Here is a 25,196-nt window from a genome sequence, read left to right as displayed (position 1 = left end):
TCTCTAAGAAACAGAATGCTAGCAGCAAACAACCTAGCTAAAAAGCTTAGCATTATTGGGCCAACAGAATTCTGCCTGGATGGTCCATTGGGGGGGAGGGGTCCCTGCAGAACCCAAACTCAATTTTTAAAAAGAACAAATGTTATTGAAGAATAGTGTTAATAATAATGAATATGTGAGACAATTACTATGGTTGCTAGGCATTAAAGATTAATGTCAAAAGCATTACTCAGTCTGAAGGTACAATCCTAGACATTACCATTATCAGTTACTGCTTCATTCTTGGCCAAATATTAAGAATGGGACAAAGACACCCAATGTATGGAAGATGAAATCCATAGGCCATCCAGAAGTCTTGTGCCGGGGCATGCCAAGGTGCTATAACGCACAGAACCAGCAGGTACTTTTTAGATATTGCATGAGAATAGGTATAATGAAGAGTATCTGCTGTTAGACTATGTTGCCCTTATGCATGTGGAAGCCACTATAGAGTTTGACATATTGCAGACAACGTCACTTACAGCAAGTCCTCTGGGACCAGAAGCACCAGCTGGACCAGATGGGCCAGGGATACCACGGCCGCCTGGCAGGCCAGGAGCACCAGCCACACCGGGAAGACCCTATGCAGAAAGAAAAACAAAAGAGAAGAACACATTACAGCCTTCTCTGTAGCATAAATGGAAACATGCTGTATAAAGTGATTCAGTTCAATGGATGCATACTTACAACTGCACCTTTAGCACCATTAATGCCATTGGCACCAGGGTTACCCTAAAAAGAAATTAAAAAAAAAATTAAAGATATATATAGACTTTCCCTTTCTTACTCATCCTGGCCACTAGAATTCATATTTGGATATTTCAGAGATTAAGTTGAACTTACTGGTGGACCAACAGGACCAGAAGCACCAGGGAGACCAATTTCACCACGTGGACCAGCAGGACCAGATGGGCCAGGGCTACCAGCAGATCCAATTTCACCCTGTTTGAGAAAGAGATTTCAGATATAAATCTTCACACACAAAGCAACAGAAATTGGCCCCCACTGTACCACTCTAGTCTAATTTTAAAGATGAAAAATGGTAATAATTCCAGTAGGCTTGTCTAACTCACTGTAAGAGGCACTAGCAAGAGTAATCATGATCAAACACTGGCTGATCACTCTACAAAACAGAGAGGATCTTCCAATTGGTTTTATAGAACACTTCTTGGCATTCAGACCTGGGTCATGTGACACATTGCATCTGATGGGGCAGGAGGAATAGTCCCTAAATAACACTTTTGTAGAAATAAGCCCAGTTGAATGGACCTAAGTAAGATTCTGAGTAGATATGCTCAGGATGGGGCTGCAAGTCTTTAAGGAACTGCAAACATTTGAAGACACCAGAACCAAACAATATATAACTCCGCAAAATAGAAATAAAAATTGCAGAGCTGGAAAAAGTGCGGGAGAGAACAACCAAAATGATTAAAGAGTTGGAGCACCTTTCCTGTGAAGAAAGGCCGGAGTGTCTAGGACTTTTCCATTTAGAAACAGATTACATTGAGACATTATTTATTTATTTTAGAACAGGTATATCCCACCTTATCTCTACAGATTCAAGGCAGCTAACAAACCAGTAAAAGCTGCCAGGTCATTAAAACATCACAAATGACCAGCAATAAGTTAAAACTTAATAGTCAATACATGCGGTTAAAAACCAGTACACAGAAGTAAAAGGCAATCAAATCTTCAAAAACATTTTACCATCCACCCAATATTTTCTGGAATAAAAAACAGTCTTGCATGCCTCTTGAATGTGGCGAGTGAAGATGATCTCCACATGCACTTTGGTAGGCCATTTCAGAGGAATGGACCTATCACACTGAAAGACTGACACTGAACTGCTGCCAAATCCTACCACCAAGAGAAGGCTGTCTGAGGAGCTTAACTGATGAATGGGAGAATCTAGGAGATGTGGTCTAAGAGATATGAGGGCCCCAGGCCATGAATGGGTTTAAAGATGATAACCGGCACTTACAATTTAGCCTGGAATAAGATAGGTAACCACTACAGTTGACTCATCACTGGAATTATATGTTCCAAGCTGCTGATTCTAGGCAGGAATCTTGCTGCTGTATTTTTGCACCAATTGAAGCTTTTGAATGCTTTTCAAAGGCATCCCCATCTACAGCGCATTACAATATTCTAGTCTGGAAGTTATGGTAGTATGAATCAGTGTGGCTTGGTCAGCCAAGTCTAAATAAGGGGCCAGTTTATGAGGCAGATGTAAATGAAAGAAGGTGCTCATAGCTATCGAAATAACCTGGTAACTGATTAACAAGGCCTGGTCCAAGGGAACCTCCAGGATCTTAGCTTGATCTATTCAAGAAAACTCAACCTCATCCTAGGCTGACAGACTGACACCAGGTAGGAAATAGCATCACCTTCTTCTCATCTGGGTTAAGATTCAGTTTGTTTACCCTCAAACGCTTGACCATGGTTATCAATACCCTAGCCTAGAACATAGATCCAGGTGGTCAGCCGTGTTGGTCTGAAGCAGTGGAACAAATTTAGAATTCAGTGGCACCTTTAAGACCAACAAAGGTTTGTTCAAGTTCAAGTTCCCCGGCAAGGCGGGATATAAATTGAAAATAATAGATAAATAAAGGTATGAGCTTTTGTGTGCATGCACACTTTTTCAAATACATTGGAATGGAAGGTAAGGTTCAAACTTATAGACAGGGGCTGAACAGCAAATTAACATGTAACATGATGAAGATGTTTTAAGATATGCGACAAAACTAAATAACAAGCTAAGGTTATAAGGTCAACGTATTTGTTGCTTTACAACTGTTGACATTATAACCTTAGCTTGTTATTTAGTTTTGTCTTTGCATATCTTACATCTTCATCATGTTAACATGTTAATTTGCTGTTCAGCCCATCTATAAGTTTGAACCTTACCTTCCATTCCAAAGTATCTGAAAAAGTGTGCATGCACAAGAAAGCTCATACCTTGAACAAACCTCTGTTGGTCTTAAAGGTGCCTCTGGACTCTGAATTTGTTCTACTAGTCCAGAACAGTTGCTTCCAGAAGCTTAGACGGCAATACATAAAGCTTGGTATCATCAGCATAATGGTGACAACTCACTCCAGCACTCCTGATGATCTCAGCCAAAGATTTTTACGTGCATATTAAAGAGCACTGGGGATAAAATAGATCTTTGGGGCACCCTGCACCTCAGCTCCAACTACCTGATTCTGGCTGTGTTACGGAAATGCTTTGCTTCCTGCTAGCAAGTTAAAAACAAAGCTAAAGGAGGACTATCTCTTTTACCCCAAGCTTTGATTCCATTCAATCCATTGAAATATCATGGTTGACTGTATTAAATGCTGTTGATAGATCTGGCAATATCAGTAGCAATGAACTCCCCTTATCCAGCTGAATCATCCACCAAAGCCAATAATTCTGATTCAGTCCCAAATCTGGTGTGGAGCCAGACTGCAATGGATCAGAGACAGAAATGGCTGCAGTTGCTCAGCCACAACCTGCTCAGTCACCTCACCCAAAATGGGAAGATAGGTCAATAATGGTCCCGGTGACATGGAGAATTAGGTACATGGAGGGGATGGATTAAGGGCGGATCAAACCGGCGTGATCAGATGCCAACATCTGGCAAGCGTTGTGCACCTGCCCCTAACCCGTCACATCCGGCTGAAAATGTGGATCCAAAAGGTACTAGGGAAAATGGAGTACCTACTGGAAGATCCGCAGCAATGGCAGGCATGGGATCGCGGACGTGCTGGCAGCCCGTAGCATCCTGCAGCCGTCCGTGACCCGCGCATGTGCACTAATGCGGGACTGCCGTGTTGCCTCACTGGGACTACACCGTTGCCTCCCCAGTGTGATTGGGTGTCAACGGAGGGAGAACGGAGCCAGAGGGGAGCGTAAGATCACGCTCCCATGCTTCTTTTAGCTCCGCATCTAATATGCCTCCCTTCCCCAACGGATTTTCCCGCTCGTGTGACCGGGACCAACGGCCAACATCTCTCTTATCCAAAGATTACTTCTTAAGAACAGATCTTCTTTGATGATGATGATGATGATGATGATGATAATGATGAAAACAATTTATAAAACTATGCATGGAGAAAGTGACCAGGGAGAACACTGTCTTCCTCTATACTAAAATTTGGGAGCTTGGATGAAAGTGATGTGGAATATATTCAAGACAGAGAAAAGGAAGTAGTTTACTCAATAAGTAATTAAATTGTGAAATTCACTGCCTGGAGACATAGAGATGGCCATTAGCATAGATGGCTTTCAAAGTGGTTTAGACAAATAAAATATGGGTTATCAGGGGCTCCACTTCTAGAACCTCCATGTCAAGAGCCAGTAAACTTCAGAGCAGCAGTCCTAGCAGGCTATACTGGGGAAGGCCTTGGCCTCTATGCCCTATTTGTTGGCCCTAATCTGAGACAGGAGGCTAGACTAGATGAACCACTGGTCTGATCCAATATGGCACCTTTTATGTTCTAATACAGAGTATACATAATAATGATAACATTTGTTATTCAGATTAGAAATGGTTCTACATACACAATGGAGTGTTAATACCTTACCTTTCAGCCCCTTAAAATTTCAACTAATTTCAAGATCATCATTAACATCCAGTTTTTAGCAGTTTTTTTCTTCTAAATTATGGGCTGTTACTGAGATATGGCTGCTCGTTAAAGCATTATTATGTGTGCTAGTAGGACCCAATCTTCAAACAGCATAATCCTAAACAGAGTTACACTTCAAAGTCCATGGAAGTCAATGGGTTTAGAAGGGTGTAATATAGGATTGTGCTGAAAGTGTATAACTAAAATGCTGCCACATTTGAAAGTACTTGGTTTTAAAACTTTGCTGAAGATTCTCAGTTCTATGATACCTTTCAGGTTGCTGCCCTACTGTTAAAGCTGTCCGTACCTTGGGACCAGGAGCACCTGGGAATCCAGAAGGTCCAGCACCACCAATGGGACCCTGTGAGATGAAGAAAGGTGGGGGGGGGGAAGAGAGAAAGAGATTTGCAGTTACTGGTATTCCAGTGGGATAAATAGAGAAAACAGAACAGGCCTATGTGAATCAATGAACAATCACTCTTTTAAGGCATCTTTTAGAATACTGAAATCACAAGGCCCAGTTTCTACAAACCATGATGGATAACATTTGCAGAGACTTATATGAGTGTGTGATTATGAGTGCATAACAAATGAAACTGTGGATCAGATATTATCCCACAGAAAAACAATCTGATGGGGATAGGAAGGGTAGGATTAACCATGAGAAGTCCCACTTGCACAGATGAGGAGACTTTACTATTCATGACCATAATACATTGAAAGGATGTTCCCTGTTTAGTCAACATTTTTTTAAAGCTGCAGTCTAAACCCAGGAGCCATTCAGAAAGGCCTCCTTAATCTAAATATTTTTACTACAACTTCTATCCATTACCAGATCTACAAGTATCTAATGACAGCAGCTATGGACCCATTTCTTATGTTATAATTGGCCCGTGGTGGCAGTTCTATAAGCAGACCTACACAATTTGTGACTCACCTAGCTAAAAGAAGTCCACTAGCCAAATCACGTCCACTAGCATGTGACATTTTAAATAGTTTTTTCTTCTAAATTGTGGGCTATCATTGTAGCTACATTTGCCAGATCCCCCCTGGCCACCGATGAGGGATCAGGAAGGGTTTCCAGGTCTTACTTCCTCACTGGCGGGGAATGGGAGGGAGCTTTCCAGGAGTGTGTGGGGGGGGTGACGTTACCACCTGTGACATCCCCAATGTGATGACATCACACAGAAGTGGTAACCATAGAGTTTTGCTCAAAATACTAGAGTGTCACCACCACATGAAGTCCCCAGCGTGATGGCGTCAGGGATGTCATGTCAGATCATGGCTGCTGGAGGCAGGGCTTCCCTCCACTGGCCAGCTGGTCAGCAGCAGGCAGGAGCCTGTGAAATCAGGGGATCCCTTGTCTCTGCTTGGTTGGAAAACAGGGTTCTAGGTTGGAAAACACCTGGAGATTTGGGGAGGGAGCTTGGGAAGGACAGAGAACTTAGTGGAGTACAAAGCCACAGATTCCATCTTCCAAAGCATCCATTTTCTCCAGGAGAACTGATCTCTGTTGTCTGGAGAGGAGCTGAAATCCCAGGGGATCCCCAGGTCCCACCTGGAGTCTGGCATCCATATTTGCAGCCCAGGCAGACAGCCAAAAGGGACAGTTTAGTGAACTCTCATTGGCTATATTTACCTCAGTGGCTCACAGGTTGTCAGGCCTGAACACAAGCACAAGAAAGCACTGCACAAGGAAGACCAAGCTTGAAGTTCTGGCTTTAACTCAATCTAGTATTGTACGTGGACTTAAGATAGCATGAAAGGACTTACTAGAGGCCAGTGTTTAATTTAATCAGTTTTATACATCAAATATCCAAGAAACAGTACATACTGAAACTGTTTTGTCAATTTTTTGGTTCCTGTGAAAGTCTATGTGGAGTATAACAAGGAGGGGCCTTCTTATGTGGGAGGTACCTACATATCTGAAGTAAAGGAATTCTCTAGGGGTATTTTATGATAAAGTTGGATACAACCATATCATTCACTTTTTACTTCTTTAATTCCTGATGCCGGAGTCTATGGTAGGAAAAAGGAATCCAGCATTTTTGAAATGTTTATGGCTTTCTTACTGTATTAGAGCTCTCCTGGAACCAGATGTTTGCTAAAGGTCAATCTATACAAAGATCTCCATGCACTATTGCCCCCTGCACCCTTCGCCAACTTGTGGCACTGTCAGCTACAGTGTACCTAGCATGCTGAGAGGCAGTCACAAAATTGAGGGGTGTGTGTTTACAGTGTAAACAAGCATACATACTGCTGGCATCTAGGGTTGCCAGCCTCCAGGTGAAGCCTGGAGATCTCCCGCTTTCCCAACTGATCTCCAGCTGACAGAGATCAGCTCCCCTGGAGAAAATGGCTGCTTTGAAGGGTGGACTCTATGGCATTGTACCATGCTGAGGCCCCTCCCCAAACACCACCTTCTCCTTGCTCCACCCCCAAAGTCTCCAGGTATTTTCCAACCCAGACCTGGCAGCCCTACTGGTATCGACTGAAGAATATTATAAGAATGAAGGAGGCACTGCCCTGTTTTCAGTTTTAAATCTGTAAATAACAGTGTTACCTGAGCCCTGTTTACATTACAGAAAATGTATGTACATCCTGCATGTACACGCACATATCTATTTGAAAGTTTGATAGAAATCCATTTAGTAAATTTGTGTTGGGTGAAGCTGCTCTCAGTGGTAGATTTACAATAAACTCAGCACCAAGGTCTGTTTTAAATTTCATTATTAGATGTTTGGATCAAACCTGATTTACTATTTACTTTTGGATCACATTTCCTGGCTAAGCCAGAACTAAGCACCGGTTAGCTGCCGATAGGGTTGCCAGGCTTCTGGCTTCCACAACCAAAAGCTTTTGTGGGCAGGACACGGGGAGTGGAAGCATCAATCAAGGTCACTTCTGGGTTTTACCCAGTAAAACTATAGAATTTTGGGGACTTCCTAGAGTGTTGTGACATCACATTTGGGAGTCACCTGAGAAGGGACACTGCAGTGTTTTAGGGATGCCAGCCTCCAGGTGGGACCTGGGGATCCCCTGGAATTACAGCTCACCTACGGCACCTGGTATTTTTGGCCACTGTGTGACACAGAGTGTTGGACTGGATGGGTCATTGACCTGATCCACCATTGGCTTCTCTTAATGTTCTTATGACTACAGAGATCAGTTCCCTTGGAGAAAATTGATACTTTGGAGGCAGGAATCTATGGCACTGTACCCTACTGAGGTCCCTGTCCTCCCCAGGCTCCATCCTCAAATTTTCAGGAGTTTCCCAACCTGTATCTGGGAAACCTGTATCTGCTGGTGGCTGGGAGGGACCTGACAACCCTAAGTCGATTGAAGTTCCTTCTCGCCTTCACTTCCACGCACCAGTCATTTAAGCACCAGTGTAGATGGGGCACCATATGCGGGAGTTTGCCTGGCAGAACAGGGCAAATGGTGAGCTCAGTAGCAGCCCTAGACAGAAAATGTTGTTATGCTGGGGAGTACTGTATCAAGAGCTCTCCCAATGCTTAACATGTCAGTTGAATCTAGCTGCCATTGGGACTATGGGCCACCAGCTAGATCTCAAAATTCCCTGATAAGTTTATTACGAAGTATTCATTTGTCAGGGAACATAACCGATCCTGAATTTCTGACAGGTACGCCTGTTTGACAAATATTTTCAAGCATATCTGTATGTTTCATTTACATTTTTAGGTGTACACCTAAGAAATGTAAGGAAACGTCAGCAGAGCTCCTTAAGAATATTACCTGTAATGTTTTGGCACTTGGACACATTCCTGCAAGTGACAGGTTTGTATTTTTAAATATCCCCTTTTGTGCAATAGATAAAAGGTGATGGGGGGCAGGCAGATTGAACAGATTCAACTGTTTCCCAATAACTTGGGATGAATTCCAGACAGACTGAAAAACTGTAACATTGAAATTTTGACTTACAGCAGGACCAGCGGGACCAACGCTTCCATCACTGCCACGAGCACCCTAAAGAAAACAAATACCACTTTGAATTCCTAGTATGAAATTAAAGAATCCAGAACAGAAATGAAATCTAAATTTGAATAAAAACGTTGTCCAGGTTGGTTATCACTTACAACTGGTCCAGGAGCACCAACTCTTCCCCTTTCACCAGGGAGACCACGAGCACCCTAAAAGCAAAGAATATACAAATCATGTAAGATTAAACTTTCACAGCACTGCTGCTGCCCCTGCCTTCCACCTATCATTTTAAAAACGACAATAGTAATTTTTTTAAAAGCATATTGAGAATTTTGAGTTGAGACTTATTACTTAGTGTCTCTCTGTGCCTTCAGCATCTGTCCATGAAGTTAGCTACTGTTGTGATTAGTTCTTGCAGTAGCTTCTTGACAGATATCACTGACTTCCAGGCACAAAATCCAGGAAACATAGTCTAGCCAATGGCAGAAATTTAAAGGAAGCATGAAGAATGGATGAACTGCAAGTGACTGCGGACTTTACAGAAGTCAGTTTAATTACTGGAATGGCCATGACAGCTGAGGGAGTTCAAATGAGTTATGCTCAGGGGTCATTTCCTGTGGGAGCGCACAGGAGTGGAGCTCCGGCAGTAAGAAGCCCAGGGGGCGGGCACATGCAACAAGCCCCGCCCCCTGCTCCCAGCAGCCCTCAGTTGGGCCACGAGGAGCAAGAAGCAGCCAGGTAAGTTGTAGAGTCTCCCCCCAGTCCGCCTTCAGGTACAAGCTCTCCCTCCTCTGTGAGGGCAGATCTTTGCGTTCCCCCCCCCCATAGCTAGCAATCCAAAACAGTCCAGTGGTACCTTTAAGACCAAGTTTTATTCAGGTACAAGCTCTCCCTCCTCTACGAGGACAGATCTGCACGTTCCCCCCACCCAATAGCTAGCAATCCAAAACAGTCCAGTGGAGACTGAGCGGTGGGTGTTACCTTCTGACACACTTCCGGTGATGTCAGGGGGTGTGGCATATGCAAATAAGTTATTCTAATAAATTATACTAATGAGCTCCTGTGCCTCTTTTTCTACTAAATGACCCCTGGTTATGCTTATCTGGCTAAAGTTCTCAACATGTCTAGTCACAGCAACTAGCACACTTTTAAGAAATGGCAATTTACCAGTATTATGTTCATCTAACATTTTACACATTATAAATCTAGTATTTAGCACATGACTTACAGATTGTCCTGGGGTACCATTTTCTCCAGGGGCACCAGGTTCACCCTGCAAATAACAAACAGTACAAATTTAACATATTTTTTTTAGAATGCCCTTTCATTACAATGCTTGTCTTCAGTAAAAGACTCAACAAGTGGTTTGGTCCAGTTTTACAGAGAGTCACATAAAATTTTGCTTTGAATAAAGCAACTATCAGATTAGCAATGAGTAACAGCAAATCACTCTTTGCCATTAGAAAGGTGACAGAATGAATTTTGGCTTCAGTCTAGAGAAATGTATTCATACTTAAATCCCACTGAAAACAAACTTAGTAATGATTAACTTAAAACCCTTTCAATTTTAAATGAGATATTTGGATTGAGGGAAAAATATGCTAGCTGAAAGTGTCCAGGATGTAACAATATTTGGGCAACTTGAGCCATAAACCAGTTCAGCTAATATATATAGATTTTAGCCAAAGCAATCCTATTGATTTAGATGCTCTACATAAAGAAAACACCACTCGTTCCAGAAATGCAGTACTATCAGTTTGGTTTTAAAAGAAATGGGCATGCCACAACATCTGATTGATGTGCAGCCTGTACTTTAGACAAGAGGCTACCGTTAGAACAGAATATGGAAAAACAGAATGGTTTCCAACTGGCAAAGGTTTCAGACAAGGATATATTTTATCTCCCCGTCTCTTGAATCTATATGCATAACTTATCATGGGATATCAAAAGCTGGTTTAGATTGAGATGAAGGTGGAGTGAAAATTGATGGCAGGAATTTGAGATATGTAGTGGACACTACATTAGTGGCAGAAAATAGTGAAGACTTGCAATTACTACTAATGAAAGTTGAAGCAGAAAGTGCCAACACAGGATTAGCACTGAATATCAAAAAAACAAAAGTAATGACTACTGGAGAATTATACAACTTTAAGGCTGACGATGAAGAAATTGAAATGATTAAAGATTTTCTGTTCCTTGGCTCCATTATCAACCAAACAGGAGACTGCAACCAAGAAATCAGAAGGTGATGGAGACTGGGAAGGGCAGCCTTAAAGGAGTTGGAAAAGATTCTCGAGTGTAAGGATGTGTCACTGGTTACCAAGATCAAGGTAATTCATGGCATGAGTATGAAAGTTGGAAACTGGAGAAAGCTGACAGGAATAAAATTCATTAATTTAAAATGTGGTATTGGAGGAAAGTTTTACAAAGGACTGCCAAAAGGACAAAAAAGTGGGCTACTGATCAAATCAAGTCTGAACTCTCCTTGAAGCTCAAATGACTCTCCCTAGAAGCTCAATTGTACTTTTTAAGACAAGAGTCACTTGAAAAGATAATAATGCTTAGAAAAGTTGAAGGCTGCAGGAGAAGAGGAAGACCAAACATGAGATGGATTGACTTAATGAAGGAAGCCATGGCCTTCAGTTTGCAAGACCTCAGCAAGACTGTTAACGACAGAATGTTTTGGAAGTCATTAATTCATGGGGTCACCAAGTTGGAAGCAACTTGAGACCAGTGAACACCCCCCCCCCAATACTTTGGGTTAATTGAACAATATCTTTATAAGCTTGCTGGCCCCATGGGGACTTTCTGTATGGCTGATACATCAATGAAAAATGTTCCTCTAGCTGAACAAGATTATTTTACAGGCCTGGGAATTCAACACAGCTGCCTAGCTTAAAAAGGCTTGTCCACTCATTTCAATAAAGGAAGAAAATTAACGTATATTTTGTGGGTGTGCAAGACTATTCCATGCAATAAATGGCATGGCCAACTTAAACAAGAGCTCTGAATGTGCATAAGAAAGTACATGGAGCACTGGGTAGTCCTACACATGAGTAGGCCCACACCACCCTATTTCTTTCAATCTGTTGCATGTTAGCTTAAAGTGGGGATAAGAACTGCCAATCAAATTAGCCCTCATTTTGCCTTGAGAAGGCATGGACAATAATTTCCTTGATTTATGAAGATCCATTTTGATATAGTTTGAATACTCTTTGGATATACTGTATTCTAGTCTCTAAGACAGGAACCATATGTTGTATAATCAGATGTCAACTGCTGCAGTAACTGAGAGTGGAAACAAGCTGCAGTCCATGGTACCATTTCATTGGTTCACCTCCCTAGTTCCTGAGCAAACATCAGAACCTGGCAGAGGAGTAAGGGATTCTTTGTCCTAATTTAAAAGTTCTGTCTTCTTACAACTCCTTTTCAACACTTCTCATGTAAACTCAAGAGCAACTGTTTCCCTTAGTTCCAGAGGTCATTTCGGGGGGGGGGATCGCGGGGGAATGCAGTTCCCCCAGGTGAGGTGCGGGGGGCGGGGCACACAACGAAGCCCTGCCCCTGCTTCCGGCTGCCCCACTTCCGGCTCTCATTCAGCCAGGAGGAGGCAGGAGAAGAGGGAGGGTAAGTTGCTTCCTCCCCGCCTCTCCCCACCCCTGCCTGCCTGGGGCCAGGGAGGGCCTTGGTGGGGCTTCCTCGCACTCCTGCCGGCCTTGCAGGTCCACCGCCGGGCCCCTGATGTCAGGGGGTGTGGCATATGCTAATGAGTTATGCTAATGAGTTCCCCTAGCTCTTTTTCTACGAAACGACCCCTGCTTAGTTCACCACAGCAACTAAAGAAAAGGCCTGATAATCTTTTTCCTGGTGTGCAATATATGTATTTACTAGTGTGTCATGGCACAACCAGGAGAGGGAAAGATAACAGTATTTAATATTTGTACAGACTTTGATGGGCCTGGGGTAAGCCAACAGTGGAAACTGGGACTTGGCAACTGAAATGTTTGCCTATATCCTACCAGCCACTGAGCAAATCGGGAAGTCTCCCTGCAGCCTAAGGAGCCTTTTTAAAACTTAAGTGGCTCTTCCCCTAACTAGGATTGCTAGGTCTCCTGCTGGCAACCACTGCTGCCCATCAGCTGACAGAAGGAAAATAAATTTTAAAACGGATGTTGGTGTGACTGTATTATATCACTGCCAGGAGAAACATGGAAGTGATGTCACTCCATTCTACGAAACACCAGAAACTCTATGATTTTATGATTCATAGGCACTCAATGTGATTGCTGAGCAGCCGGGTTAGAATGGATAAAAGGAAGTACTTCTTCACCCAAAGAGTGATTAACACATGCAATTCACTGCCACAGGAGGTGGTGGCGGCTACAAGCATGGACGGCTTCAAGAGGGAATTGGATAAACATACGGAGCAGAGGTCCATCAGTGGCTATTAGCCACAAGGTATAGAGAAGAACTCTCGGGCAAGTGATGCTCTGTATTCTTGGTGTTTTTTGGGGGGACAACAGTGGGAGGGCTTCTAGTGTCCTGGCCCCACTGGTGGACCTCCTGATGGCACCTGGTATTTTCAGTCACTGTATAACAGATTGTTGGACTGGATGGGCCATTGGCCTGATCCAACATTGGCTTCTCTTATGTTCTTATGATTCTTAGAGCAGTGTGACATCACTCCTGGGTTTTCCCCAAAAGTGACTAACTCCATAGTACTGATGGTGCCCCCTGACTCCTGCAGACTGGCCTCCAAACACAAGAGCCATTTAAGTTGGAGGAAGTCTCCTTAAACATTTTACCAGCACAATGTAAGGTATGTACTGTTGTGTTTTCTGTAGCTTTATTTTAAAGGTACTTGTTATAAATGATTGTTCCTTCAGTGCTAGAATTTGAACCCAAAGATTTCACTAATTTTTTTTCCCCATTTGTCCTGAGGTTTTAGGACTGAACCCCCACCACAGTCCATTCTTGGCACAAGCTGACTTTATCTATAGAACTTGTTAACTGTGGTAAACAGTACATTAAAATACATAAACATAGCACTGGGAATGGAGATCCTGCTATATAGTATATGCGCTCTCCAATAAAAAATGACACATATAGCTTGTATTGTCAGTAAATTTTACCTTGTTACCAGGAGCACCAGGTTCTCCTTTGCGACCATCCAAACCATTATGTCCCTGTAATGAATGAAGAATATTTATTTATTTTTAATATTTATTTTTAAGATCTCCCTATAAACCAACAACATTTTAAATGCACGCAGATTCTCCTGTTGAATAGAGGTAATGGTTTGTAGCCAGGAAATAAGATTTTTTGGGGGGGAGGGGGAGAGGGGAATAGTCTGTGTGTTTTACAGTGCAATCCTAAATAATGGATTTAGAAGGGCATAACTCGGTTTAGGATTGCACTGTTATACTGCCAGGGATTTATAAAAGCACCAGACAAACAGAAGTCCAAGAGAAAACATGGGAAAATATTTTCTGCAATGGCAGGGTTATTCAAAGTGGTGCAGGTAGGCAAGGAAAGCACATGTGAAGTACCTTGCAGTGATGCTGATGTCATAGGAACCCATGCAAAGTCTTCCCATGACATTAGCACAACTCCCACAACAAACTGGAGGCAACAGTCACATTTGGTGGTGGAAGCTACTTTCCAGCCACAAAACATTGCATTTTGACATTTCAGAAAACCATTATCAACCTTGAAAGAAAACACTCAGGCAATGCCCTGCTGGTCCTGCAATAACACACAGCACAGGCGTCAGGTGACCATTATGGATAAGGACTGACTCTTTCCACCATGGTAATCCATTCAGTTTCTCCATTCTAGCCCCCAAAGGCCTGGTGAAGACATGCCCTACAATGTGATTCATGTTTGGTTCATGTTAGACCCAATTTCTGAAAGCCTTGTTTAGCCTATGCTTGTGTAGAAGTCAATGGATTTAGAAGTGTGTAATTCTGCTTAGGATGATTCTGCAGTCACACGCACCAGTTGAAGCAGAAGGGAAGCAAGGCTATTCCGTCAGGAGGAATTTAACACACAGTTGCAAGATCACACAGCCCTTTGACGCTGCGGGTGCAACAGTGGGTGAGTCGTTTTGGGTTTTTTTGCCATTTGTTTCCCTTGGACATAAACGAGGAATCTCACCTCCATACTGAGGGCCCCCTATGGAGTATGCAATGATGGGCATACTGTGAAAGAGGGGGGAATGGCATCAAGCCAGGATGGCCTGATCATACCATCCCAACAGCTTGAGAGCATGCTTGAGCAATCAGACAGGGAAAAGTCTGCTCATGGCCCGCCTTATCCAGATAACACCAGACTTTCCCTGGTGTCTTTTAACTCCGCTTCCATGGCGGAGAAGCACGGGTTGCTGACAACTGCGGGACGCTTCCCAGATGTTGCTCTGATCACTCCCTTTAGATCCGTCAGGTATTTGCACCTATGTCAGATCTAAAGGAGCATGTGATTGCAGCCACTGTCAGTGTCCTTAACTATCATTATCCTCAGCTGTATTCCTCTCCCAATCAAATGCTCACCCTTATTCCTTTGAAACCAGGGAGGCCAGGAGTTCCAGGAAAGCCACGAGCACCCTTAAAAGGAAAAAAACAACACCTTTTTTGATACATGTAAGAGTTGTTAATTTCACATGTCAGAATGAACAGATGAAGCTACAAATATGAGAAAGACTCTGAAATCTGGAAGCTACTCTTCCTGAGTGCAATCCATTCACAAGTTTTGCATGTCACGAGCCAGAGCTTACAACTGGTGTTTTCATACATTGGGCTTCATCCTTTCAAGTTCCTAATGCAGCTGATTTCACAGAATGTTCCTTTGCATTATAAATATCTTTCTCTTTCACAAGATCAGCCAGCATGCCATTTAAACTTCACATACAGAAACCCCTCAGACAACAACACTACAATTTGGTGCCTATGTAGGGTTGCCAGGTCTCTCCAGCTTGCCAGTGGAGAGATTTGGGGGGAATTCCAGGGGTGGGCAGGGACGCTGCATGACATCATCATGCCTAGGACATCACACAGTGACGCTCTGCATTTTGGGCAAAACTCTGGGTTTGGGGTCTTCTTTGGTCTAAAACCATAGTTTGGCCCAAAAACCAGAGCCTTGCCCTGTGATTTCCTGAAATGATAACATCACTTCTGCATGATGTCATCATGTCAGGGATGTTGATGTGTGATGTCCGTTTGGGGGCAGAAGGCTGGAAAATCTGGGGAACCCCCACCCAGGCCAGGGGGTCTGGCAACCCTATGCCTATGGGTGCCATGGTGCCTACCAGTACTTGGAGGGTTAGGACTGCTAAGCACCTGGGCTTTCCTTTGATAGTGTCTGATTCCATTCCCCCTTCAGGCTTTCTTTCTCCCCGGGAGGCTTGAGGAGGGAGGTATTCTATTTGGCTTCACCTCCCATGGCAGTCATTTTGGGTTGGGCTCTTCCTCCTGTGTTAGGTAGTTTTAGGCTCCAAAAGGTTAGGGGCCTCTGGCTAAGCTCATTTCCTCAAAAGTAACTTCTCTTGAAATCAACAACACTTTCTTCCAAAAAAATGTGTTTAGGAACAGAATGCATATAGAATGAGTGCCTGTAGCAAACTAGCTTCTAAGCACATAGGTTCTGAATGTACATGCACAGTACAGGGTTATGTATTTGATTTATACCCTGCACATCACATGTAAATTTCTCAAGATGACTTAAACATTCTATGCATATGAAATCCAAATATCTCTCTTAGGTATACTTGTACTGATGCTACAGCTTGTTTACCCATAATTCTTGGTCATCAATTAATTTTCTTATAGGGCCACCCCAAAGAAGGGGCGGGAAGTAGTGGGCCAGGCTACTGCCACCCTGTCAATCCCATTGCTGCAGCCACTGCTTCTTTTCTTTGGCCTGGGTCAGCACCTGGGGTTACCAATAGGATCTTCTTAGGGGATCCTATTTGTTCGTGGGGCAAGTGGGCTGAACTCTATCATAAATGACTGAAATATCTAGAATCAGTAACACAACATGCAAAACTGTCATTACACTAAATCTGCTCCTAAAGAACAACAGAAGAGATTGTTTCCCTTTTCTCAAAGTTGCAGCCAGATTCAACTGGCAGATTCTGAAGACTTCAGGAAAGACAGCACTCACCTGCGGGCCAGGAACACCCCTCTCACCAGATCTGCCAGGTTTCCCAGGATGACCCTTTAAAAGTCAGTAAATAATGGGGGAACAAATTTACTCTCTCACTTTTTTGTATGAAACACTAAGTACATCAAACATATTAATGTACCTATAGGCAGGATATATTTTTTCTTTAAGAAGAGATTGTTGACACCTTTTAAAGCTGTTTTATGTAAAGATAAGCTGCATCCTACCTAGAGGTAAATCCCATTGAATTCAGTGTGACTGACTTCTGAGTAAACACTTTAAATTAATTAATTAATTAATTAATACCCCACCCTCCCCACCGAAACAGGCTCAGGGTGGCTTACAAGGCCATTTGACATCATAAAACATTAAAACATAAAAGCACATTTTAAAATCATAAAACACATTTCACAAATGTTACATATACAAGATGGCAAAATTGTCCTGGTTGGCCACAGTGGGGTCAGAAAACAATATACAGCCGGTGTCTGGCTCCTTGGCACATTGTCCTTCAGTGTGTGGGTGCAGATATTGAGGCAGGTGGTCAAAGGTATAGGAAGCTTTTCTCTGCCAGTTCTAGACCTTTCCTTAACTTCCTGCTTAGAAATTGGATTTTGCAAACAGTATCCAGCTCCCCTTGAAGGGCCACAGCTCAGAGTCTGCCTGCTTCCCAAGCATAACATCCCCTGGTTCAATCCCAGCATTGCCAGCTACGATCAGGTTTGGGAAAATCTCTGAAATCATGGAAAACTGCTGTCCATCCAAGCAGACAGTGGGGGCTAGACAGGCCAGTGGACTGACTCAGTATAAGACACACTGCAGACTGAATAAATAATTCTGTTTTACACATTAAGATAACTGTGACATCCAGCTATTAATAAAATGTTTGCTGGGCATAAGAAACATCCAAACATTTGGACAATTAGAAGTCTGGATACACAGAAATGCAGGAGTTGTGTGGGGCTGGATGGGGGGAGGAGTACAATGAATGATCACTGATGTTTGGATTAGAAGATGGCTCCTACTGCTCTAAAACTTTCCAGGAATACTTACATCTTCACCAGACTTCCCAGGAGGACCAGTTGGACCACGAGCACCTTGTGGACCCTAGAAATGAAGAAGAATTTAATTTGAAACAAAACAATGAGCACAAATAGTACCAGCTTCTATGGATTAAGTGTGCACTAGTGACCTTGTCCAAATCAGGATCCTAGCCTGACTCCAGTTGTTCCAAACTTTGGGAACCTGTTTGTTGGCTTTCACAAATGCAAAGGTCTTGTTTATTCACTGAAAACATTTTGTGTCACTTTTTGTATGTGCAAGATGGCTTACACAACAAAGGAAGACAACGGGGAAACTTGCAACGATATCAGAAAATAAGCGGCCAATGGCAAGATAAAATAGCATCCACAGATTTTTTGGGACAACTCCCTCCCCATTCAGCACTTAGCTCGCCAAACTAACTGAAAGAGGTAACCTCACAACCCTTGCTGAAAGCATGAAAGATCATTCCGCTCCATAGCCTTGTGGCAACTGCTATAAAGGCTGTGTTTCTAGCAGCCTCTTATGGTTGTTATTCAGTCCTAATACCCTGAATGTGCACCAAGTATTCCATGTAGGATGGAATTTCAAAATTCCAATCATTGTCATGACTGAAAACATATTTACTTACTGTTTGACCGGGTTCACCAGGTTCACCAGCATGTCCAGAGTGGCCTGGAGGACCCTACAAAGAGGGCAACAAAAGAAAATTCCATATTAAAATGGTGAGCACTCTTCCAGAAAAGTACGGATCTGGAGAAAAGATCTGGATTTGAATACAGAATGGTACCAAGAAGCTGGTGTCATGATCAAGGGTCCAGACACACAACTGGGAAAGCCCCAGAGTGCTGGGCTGTGATGCAACTACATATAGTGGATTTCCATACCATAAAAGGCCAAAACAAAAGAGCAGCGGAAACCAGGCATGATTATTAAGGTAAGAGTTTAGAAAAGGGCACAACAGATGAAGTGGGAACAAAAGGAGGAGTAAGATGTACTTCTGTATTATGTTAAGAGGGTCAAAGATACAGTATGTCATGCCCAGTGCTGAGGGTAGGGTCACCAGCTCCAGGTTACGAAATACCTGGAGATTTTAGGGGTGGAATCTGAGGAATAAGGTTGCCAGGTCTGGGTTGGAAAATACCTGGACACTTTGGGGGTGGATCTGGGAGAGGGTGGGGTTTGGGGAGGGGAGGGACCCCAGTGGATTTTAATGCCATGGAGTCCACCCTTCAGAGCAGCCATTTTCTCCAGGGGAGCTGATCGCTGTCAGCTGGAGATCAGTTGGAAAAGTGGGAGATCTCCAGGCCCTACCTGGAGGCTGGCAACCCTACTGAGGAGGGTGGGGTTTGGGGAGGGATTTCAGTGGGGTATAATGCCATAGAGTCCACTTCAGAAGAGGCCATTTTCTCTAGGTGAACTGATCTCTATCACTTAGGGTTGCCAAGTCTGGGTTGGAAAATACCTGGAGACTTTGGGGTGGATCCGGGACAGGGTGGGGAGAGGCCTGTGCATGGTACAATGCCATAGAGTCGACCCTTCAAACCAGCCATTTTCTCCAGGGGATCTCATCTCTGTCAGCTGGAGATCAGTTGTAAAAGAGGGAAATCTCCAGGCCCCACCTGGAGGCTGGCAACCCTACTGTCACTTGGAGATCAATTATAATCCCAGGAGTTCTCCAGACATCACCTGGAGGCTGGCAGTGGCAACCCTGGGGGGGGGGCTGCTGGCAGTTAATATCTCTTCTACAGGAAGGGATTTGGTTTAGGCTTGATTGATAAGCAATGCTTGATGTATATAACTCAGTGATCACCAATGGCTGTAATCAGAATACACTTACAGGGGGTCCAGTTACTCCAGGAGGGCCTCTGGGTCCCATAAGTCCCTGGAAAAAGATATAAGGCAAAGATCACTTAGAACAGTAAGTAACAACTCAGCACCATTGCCAGCATCATTTAATTCATGCAAATGAGATGACACTAAGGTACAAAAAGATTGTGTTGTTATTACAGTCATAATGTTGTTGCTGTTGACATTAGTTTAATTAGTTGCCTGCGATTCTAGAGTCAACAAACAGTGAAGCAGAACACCAGAGACTGAATCCACCTTTCCCTAGCCTAGCCTAATAGCATAATACAAGTTGTAATACCTCTATAATCCTTACAGTAGACAATGGGTTGGATCCAACCAACTTTATCACTGGTGAAAAAAGGAGGAGGGGGTTCCCTTTGACCAACCAAAAAGGTAATGCTGGGAATCCTCAGACTTGCATGGACAAAAGCCATGTGCAGTAGGATGGGAGGGGAACTGGGTGAAATTCAATGTAGAAGCCAGCTGGATTCAATCTTATGGGGTTTAGTAGAATGTACTATACTACAATATTTGTTTGAAATATTTCCATCCTAGCTGCTGACCAAGGTTTTTGAGGTGGCTTACAACATATTTAAAAACAAGGCAATTTAAACAATAATTAATATTTTAAACAACATTATAAACAACAATCGATATTAAACAAAAAAGAAACCCCAAACCACTGGCAGGCTAAAAATCTGCAGCAAAACCATGGTCATTGCTCTAAGCTCCACTAGAGGCCTGGATAAACTGCAGTCTGTACTTGGTGTCTAAAAGTCATAAGATTAACCACCAGTTGACTGGGCTCAGAGAAGAAACTCTACTGATGATGCACCTCCACAGCGGAGGCTCTAACTAAGTCAGTCACCTCACCTCAGGTGGAGCTGATCTCCAAGGATGATCTTAACACCCACACAAGTTCATATGGGAACAGGTGGTCTTTTAGACCATTTCCACAAAAGACCAAACCCCCACATCTGCGTTCTTAAATATTTGAACTATGCAAAAATTTCTGCAAACAATTTTGACTCCCCAGGAGTAGATCTGAATGTTGCACCCCCTTACCCTGCATTTTCAGAATCCTCATATTCAGTGACTTTTTAAAAATTTGGATCCTAACTTCACAGTTTTTAGTGAGGAATTCCTGCAGCTGAATTCCCCCCCCGCCATGCTGCCATTTTGTGTTGTGCCATCAAGTCACACGTGTTCACCCCGCCTACCACTCTCCCCCCCCAGGTTGTCCCAGAGACATTTGCCATTTTATTGATTGTGTTAGGATGTGATTCTGATGATTACTATAGACGAATGTTATAACGTTGTGAAAAAACGGGGCAGTACGGAAATGACTGCTTGTTCTGCTGAGGCCAGGAGAAAGTGGGGTTGGGATTGCCTGGGAAGGTGCTTCCCATTTCCTCCTCTCCTGGTTGTGCAGCTCCCCCTGCCAGCTCAGCAGTCTCGGGCTTCCTCCTTTAAACCGGGCTGCAAGAGGGAGCCAGAAGCAGCTGAGCGAGCCTCTGGCTCCCTGGCAAACTGGGAGGGTGGTGGCAGTCAGTGCTAGGGGTTGAAGGCCTGGTGATGCACCTATCCTGGTAGGACTCTGAGAAGTGCAGTAGCCAGCTGAGAGCCCCCCCCCCGGTGATTATCTTCCTATTTTCTTAAAGGGACTTTTCAAACACTCCTCTGAAACTTCCAGCGCACATCTCTCTTCTCCATCTGATAAAGGCGTCCAAAAGTGCTGGGCAGGGGCAGATCTGCTTGGGGCTGTGGAAGAGAGGTGGCAGCCAAGAGGGAGAATACAGCTACCCTTCAGGGAGGGCTGGTCGCTCAGAGGAGCACAATCAGCACCCTTCCCAAGGCTGCCTTTGTCCACTGGGACAAGCTGTAGGGAAGCCACCTTGGGAAGCTGCTACCTCGGGGACTGAGAGAGCTTGGCAGTTGGTGGGGGCCACCAGCCTCTGGCAGTGAATCAAGGCTTCCCACAGGAGGCAGCAGCTTATGTGGGAAGGGGTTCTGTGGGCCAGGGCAAGGGAGTGGGGCTGTCCCCAGGGGACACTCAGGGGAGGGTGCAGGGCGGGCGGCCTGGTTAGATTTTCCAGTCCACCTGAACTCTTGGTGTGTGTGTGGGGAATGCAAGTGCAAAAGCAGCAATCTGCTGGACAGCCCACCAGGGAAGTGGGCCCCATACTATGCATCAAGATGCAGCCTCTGTGCCCATGACTTTCCCAGCTTCTCTGGCCTGCTTAGAAATATGAGTTGGCCGGAGGACTAGAGAGCCTTTCCCCATTCCTAAGCAAGGTTTTTTTTGACAATGTAATAACTTTGCAATGTCATTACGCACAGAGGTCATTTCGGGGGGGAACGCGGGGGAACGCAGTTCCCCCGGGTGAGGTGCAGGGGGCGGGGCACATGACGAAGCCCTGCCCCCTGCTTCCGGCCGTCCCGCTTCCAGCCCTCATTCAGCCAGGAGGAGGCAGGAGAAGAGGGAGGGTAAGTTGCTTCCTCCCCGCCTCTCCCCACCCCTGCCTGCCTGGGGCCAGGGAGGGCCTTGGCGGGGCTTCCTCGCACTCCCGTCGGCCTTGCAGGTCCACCGCCGGGCCCCTGATGTCAGGGGGTGTGGCATATGCTAATGAGTTATGCTAATGAGTTCCCCTAGCTCTTTTTCTACGAAATGACCCCTGATTACGCATGCACAAAAAAATAAAAGAAGATTCCTCTAATGAAGAAATGCATGCTGGGAGGCAGCATGCCCACCCCACAGTATATGCGGAATGGATGGAACGGGATTAAAAAACAACTACTACGAAGCAAAAGCCATACTGTGGAAGGAGTGCTGCAGATTCGACGCTTCAGAAGGGAATTCTACTTGGCAGAAAAAAAGAAGACTGTACTGTGGAAATGGTCTCAGATACCGTGCTCATTATGATGGTATGCTTTCAAAAGTCTTACTAAAACAAGGACAAATATTTAAGATTTGTGTTTTAATTTTCTTTGTGACTTGTCAAGCACTTAAGCAGTGTGTCAATGGTCTTTGTTTTGAGGCCATTCCAGATCACAGCATATTAAGAGTAAAGGTAATACCAAAAGTATCTTGTTTATTCAAGTGGCTAAGATGTGCAGGTGTGGTAGGCCGAACTCTTCTTGCATGGCAATCATCACCAGGGCAGCTAAAATCTTGTGAGAATTTGGGAAGCCCCACAGGGCATGCATTCTTGTCATGCTAACTTCAGAATGGCTTGGGGTGGTGAAGAAGTGAGAAACATTAGCTTCTCTGACCCTCTGGGTAAGATGCGGGCAGCAGCCACGAGGGAGGCGGAGGCAGCCTAAGGTGGCAAAATACCTCAAGCCACCCCTGTCCTTCAGCTCAATCTGAGGAGCCTCTGTGGAGCAATAGACACATGTGCACTACAGTGTGACATACAGAAACACATGTAGTAGCACACCAAGCCTAGACGAGAGCTTGGCAAAAATACTGTTGCCAATTTACAGGCAAATCTCTGGCTTGGACACAAAAATTCAGGCAACTTGCCTGTAGCAAATGAACCCATTTTTATAGCCAGTTGGCAACCTTACTGATTTTATTGTATGAACAGGAGAAAGCAAAGAATGGCTGGTGCCCTAACTGAATAAGAAGACAGGTCCCCATGCCCTTAGAAGACCAATAACTACAGCCAACATAACGAACACTCATTCTACTGAAGTTTCAACTAGATAACTTTCTTTGAGAATAGCTGTAGTTTGAGGTTTCCATGTTCTCAGTTCTACCCTTTGGCCCAGCAAGTGCAAGCTTTTAAATTTTATTATTTATTTACTAAAATATTTATCCCTGCTCAAGGCAGCTTTATATGGAGAGTGAGGATAGGGGGGGTTGATTCACAAAGGCTGACAAAGGCTGCACAGAGCCCATGTCTCCAGCCAGTCCCTATTTTTACCTTGAACTCCTGGAGAGGAGGGGGGAGAGCAAGTGGGCTGGAGATCCAACATAGGGCCACTCTCACTCTATTCCCTGTTCCTCTGCTCCAGTGCTAAAACATCTCTGTGCCAGTGTAAAAACTAATGAATAAGGAGCAGAAGGTTAGACTTGCCAACAGACACCAATAGGAGAAAATGCACAATAAACCATGTTTTCCCTACCAAAATAAATGAGCAATAAGTGCTCTCGTACAGCTGAGTCCTATTCATTAAAATAAGACTGCTGCAAGTGAATCGATTGATGAAAGTCAGGCAATGATTCTGCTGAAGGAGCACCAGCAGCTTTCTCCCTGGTCTGCAACTTTCAGATCACTTACACACAAAAAAACAATTCCATACTTCAGTGGGATGGCTCTGGCATAGGTGGTAAAGCGTCACCATCTAATGGCTAACACATGGAAAATATGTACTGGATATAAAGCTGAAGGCATTCACCCTGATCGAGAAGTTTCTTGTGAGTGTGAGAACTCCAGTACACGCACAGAGCTCCTTTTCCTGCAAGAGATTCACTTAGATGTGAAGCCGAGGTGCCTCATCCATTGAAGTGGATGGAACTCTGGTTCAGGGATGTCACTGTAACAGGTTATTGGACGCAAGACTGTGCAGAGAGATAATCTCTCTGAGCATCAGTTCACAGTTATCAATATTTTGTCCTCTGTTAACAGCCAATATTATATTACTGCTGGCTTTAATCGCAAGTAAGTTCACATTGTTGCCAGTTTTAGGATTACATGTTGTATGTTTTCTTTTCTTTAGGGCATTAGGCACATACCGGTAGTTTAAAAACAATCTCCCTCTCTTTCGCTCAGTCTCTCTGCTTGTAAATATCAATCTTGGAATTTTTTTCTATTGTCCTGAAAACATAATTACCTTTGAATGAAGAGGCTGTTTAAAAATAGCCTCTCTGCAAGACTTGTCATGAGGAGAATATCTACAAACACTTTCCTGGGAGTAAGCCCCATTGCATAGACTTCTGTAGGATTCTGAGTAGACCTACTTAGGTGGGCACTATATATTTATCTCAGACTGCCAGAGAACAAAATAAAAAAATCCAGGGGTTATCTGACACCATGCTGAAAATGTACTGACAGCAATACTGATTCTGTGAATGTAGGCAGATCATAAGAGAGAGGGCCAGAAGGGTTGCATCAGTGCTTAGCTCTTGTGGCCCTTTCTTACACACTCAGGGAAATGTCAGTCGCCACTTTGGGGTCAGGAAGCAATTTTCTCCAGGCCAGTTTGGCCAGGGATCCTGGAGGGGTTTTTTTGCCATCTTCTGAGCATCGAGCAGGGGTCACTGAGGGTGTGGGGGGCACTGTGCAGGAGGTTGGACTAGATGACCCTGGAGGTCTCTTCCAACTCTATGATTCTTTGATTAGTATTGCACATTTCTATGTTGGCTACACAGCGATACACAACAGAATTGCAAGCACCACACTCACATGTACATGTGATCATTGTGCTGGCTCCTGTGCTCCAAAGTTCCAACATGACAATTTCCTATTGCAAAATCAAGTGTAACAGAAGGGCCTCCCATCTTGGCAACATTGGAAGGGCAATACACAACAGTAGGCTGAGATGACTAGGAG

At 44.1% G+C, this 25,196-nt stretch overlaps 1 protein-coding gene across 1 annotated transcript in view; it reads right to left on the bottom strand.

The window, feature by feature from the left end:
• Positions 1 to 25,196, bottom strand: part of COL1A2 (collagen, type I, alpha 2) — a 77,308-nt gene that overhangs the window by 38,159 nt on the left and 13,953 nt on the right. Inside the window, exons 7-19 of the mRNA XM_015420217.1 lie at positions 19,628 to 19,672; positions 18,419 to 18,472; positions 17,800 to 17,853; positions 16,747 to 16,800; positions 15,138 to 15,191; positions 13,722 to 13,775; positions 9,818 to 9,862; positions 8,745 to 8,798; positions 8,590 to 8,634; positions 4,955 to 5,008; positions 883 to 981; positions 727 to 771; positions 522 to 620 (exon numbers count right to left, since the gene is read on the bottom strand). Of these exons, the coding sequence (XP_015275703.1) occupies positions 522 to 620; positions 727 to 771; positions 883 to 981; positions 4,955 to 5,008; positions 8,590 to 8,634; positions 8,745 to 8,798; positions 9,818 to 9,862; positions 13,722 to 13,775; positions 15,138 to 15,191; positions 16,747 to 16,800; positions 17,800 to 17,853; positions 18,419 to 18,472; positions 19,628 to 19,672 (756 nt within the window). The remainder of the gene's footprint in view (positions 1 to 521; positions 621 to 726; positions 772 to 882; positions 982 to 4,954; positions 5,009 to 8,589; positions 8,635 to 8,744; positions 8,799 to 9,817; positions 9,863 to 13,721; positions 13,776 to 15,137; positions 15,192 to 16,746; positions 16,801 to 17,799; positions 17,854 to 18,418; positions 18,473 to 19,627; positions 19,673 to 25,196) is intronic.

Source organism: Gekko japonicus, unplaced genomic scaffold (genome assembly GCF_001447785.1).
Source record: "Gekko japonicus isolate JY-2015 unplaced genomic scaffold, Gekko_japonicus_V1.1 scaffold154, whole genome shotgun sequence".
Classification (NCBI taxonomy): Eukaryota; Metazoa; Chordata; class Lepidosauria; order Squamata; family Gekkonidae; genus Gekko; species Gekko japonicus.
This window is presented reverse-complemented; position numbering and strand designations above follow the sequence as displayed.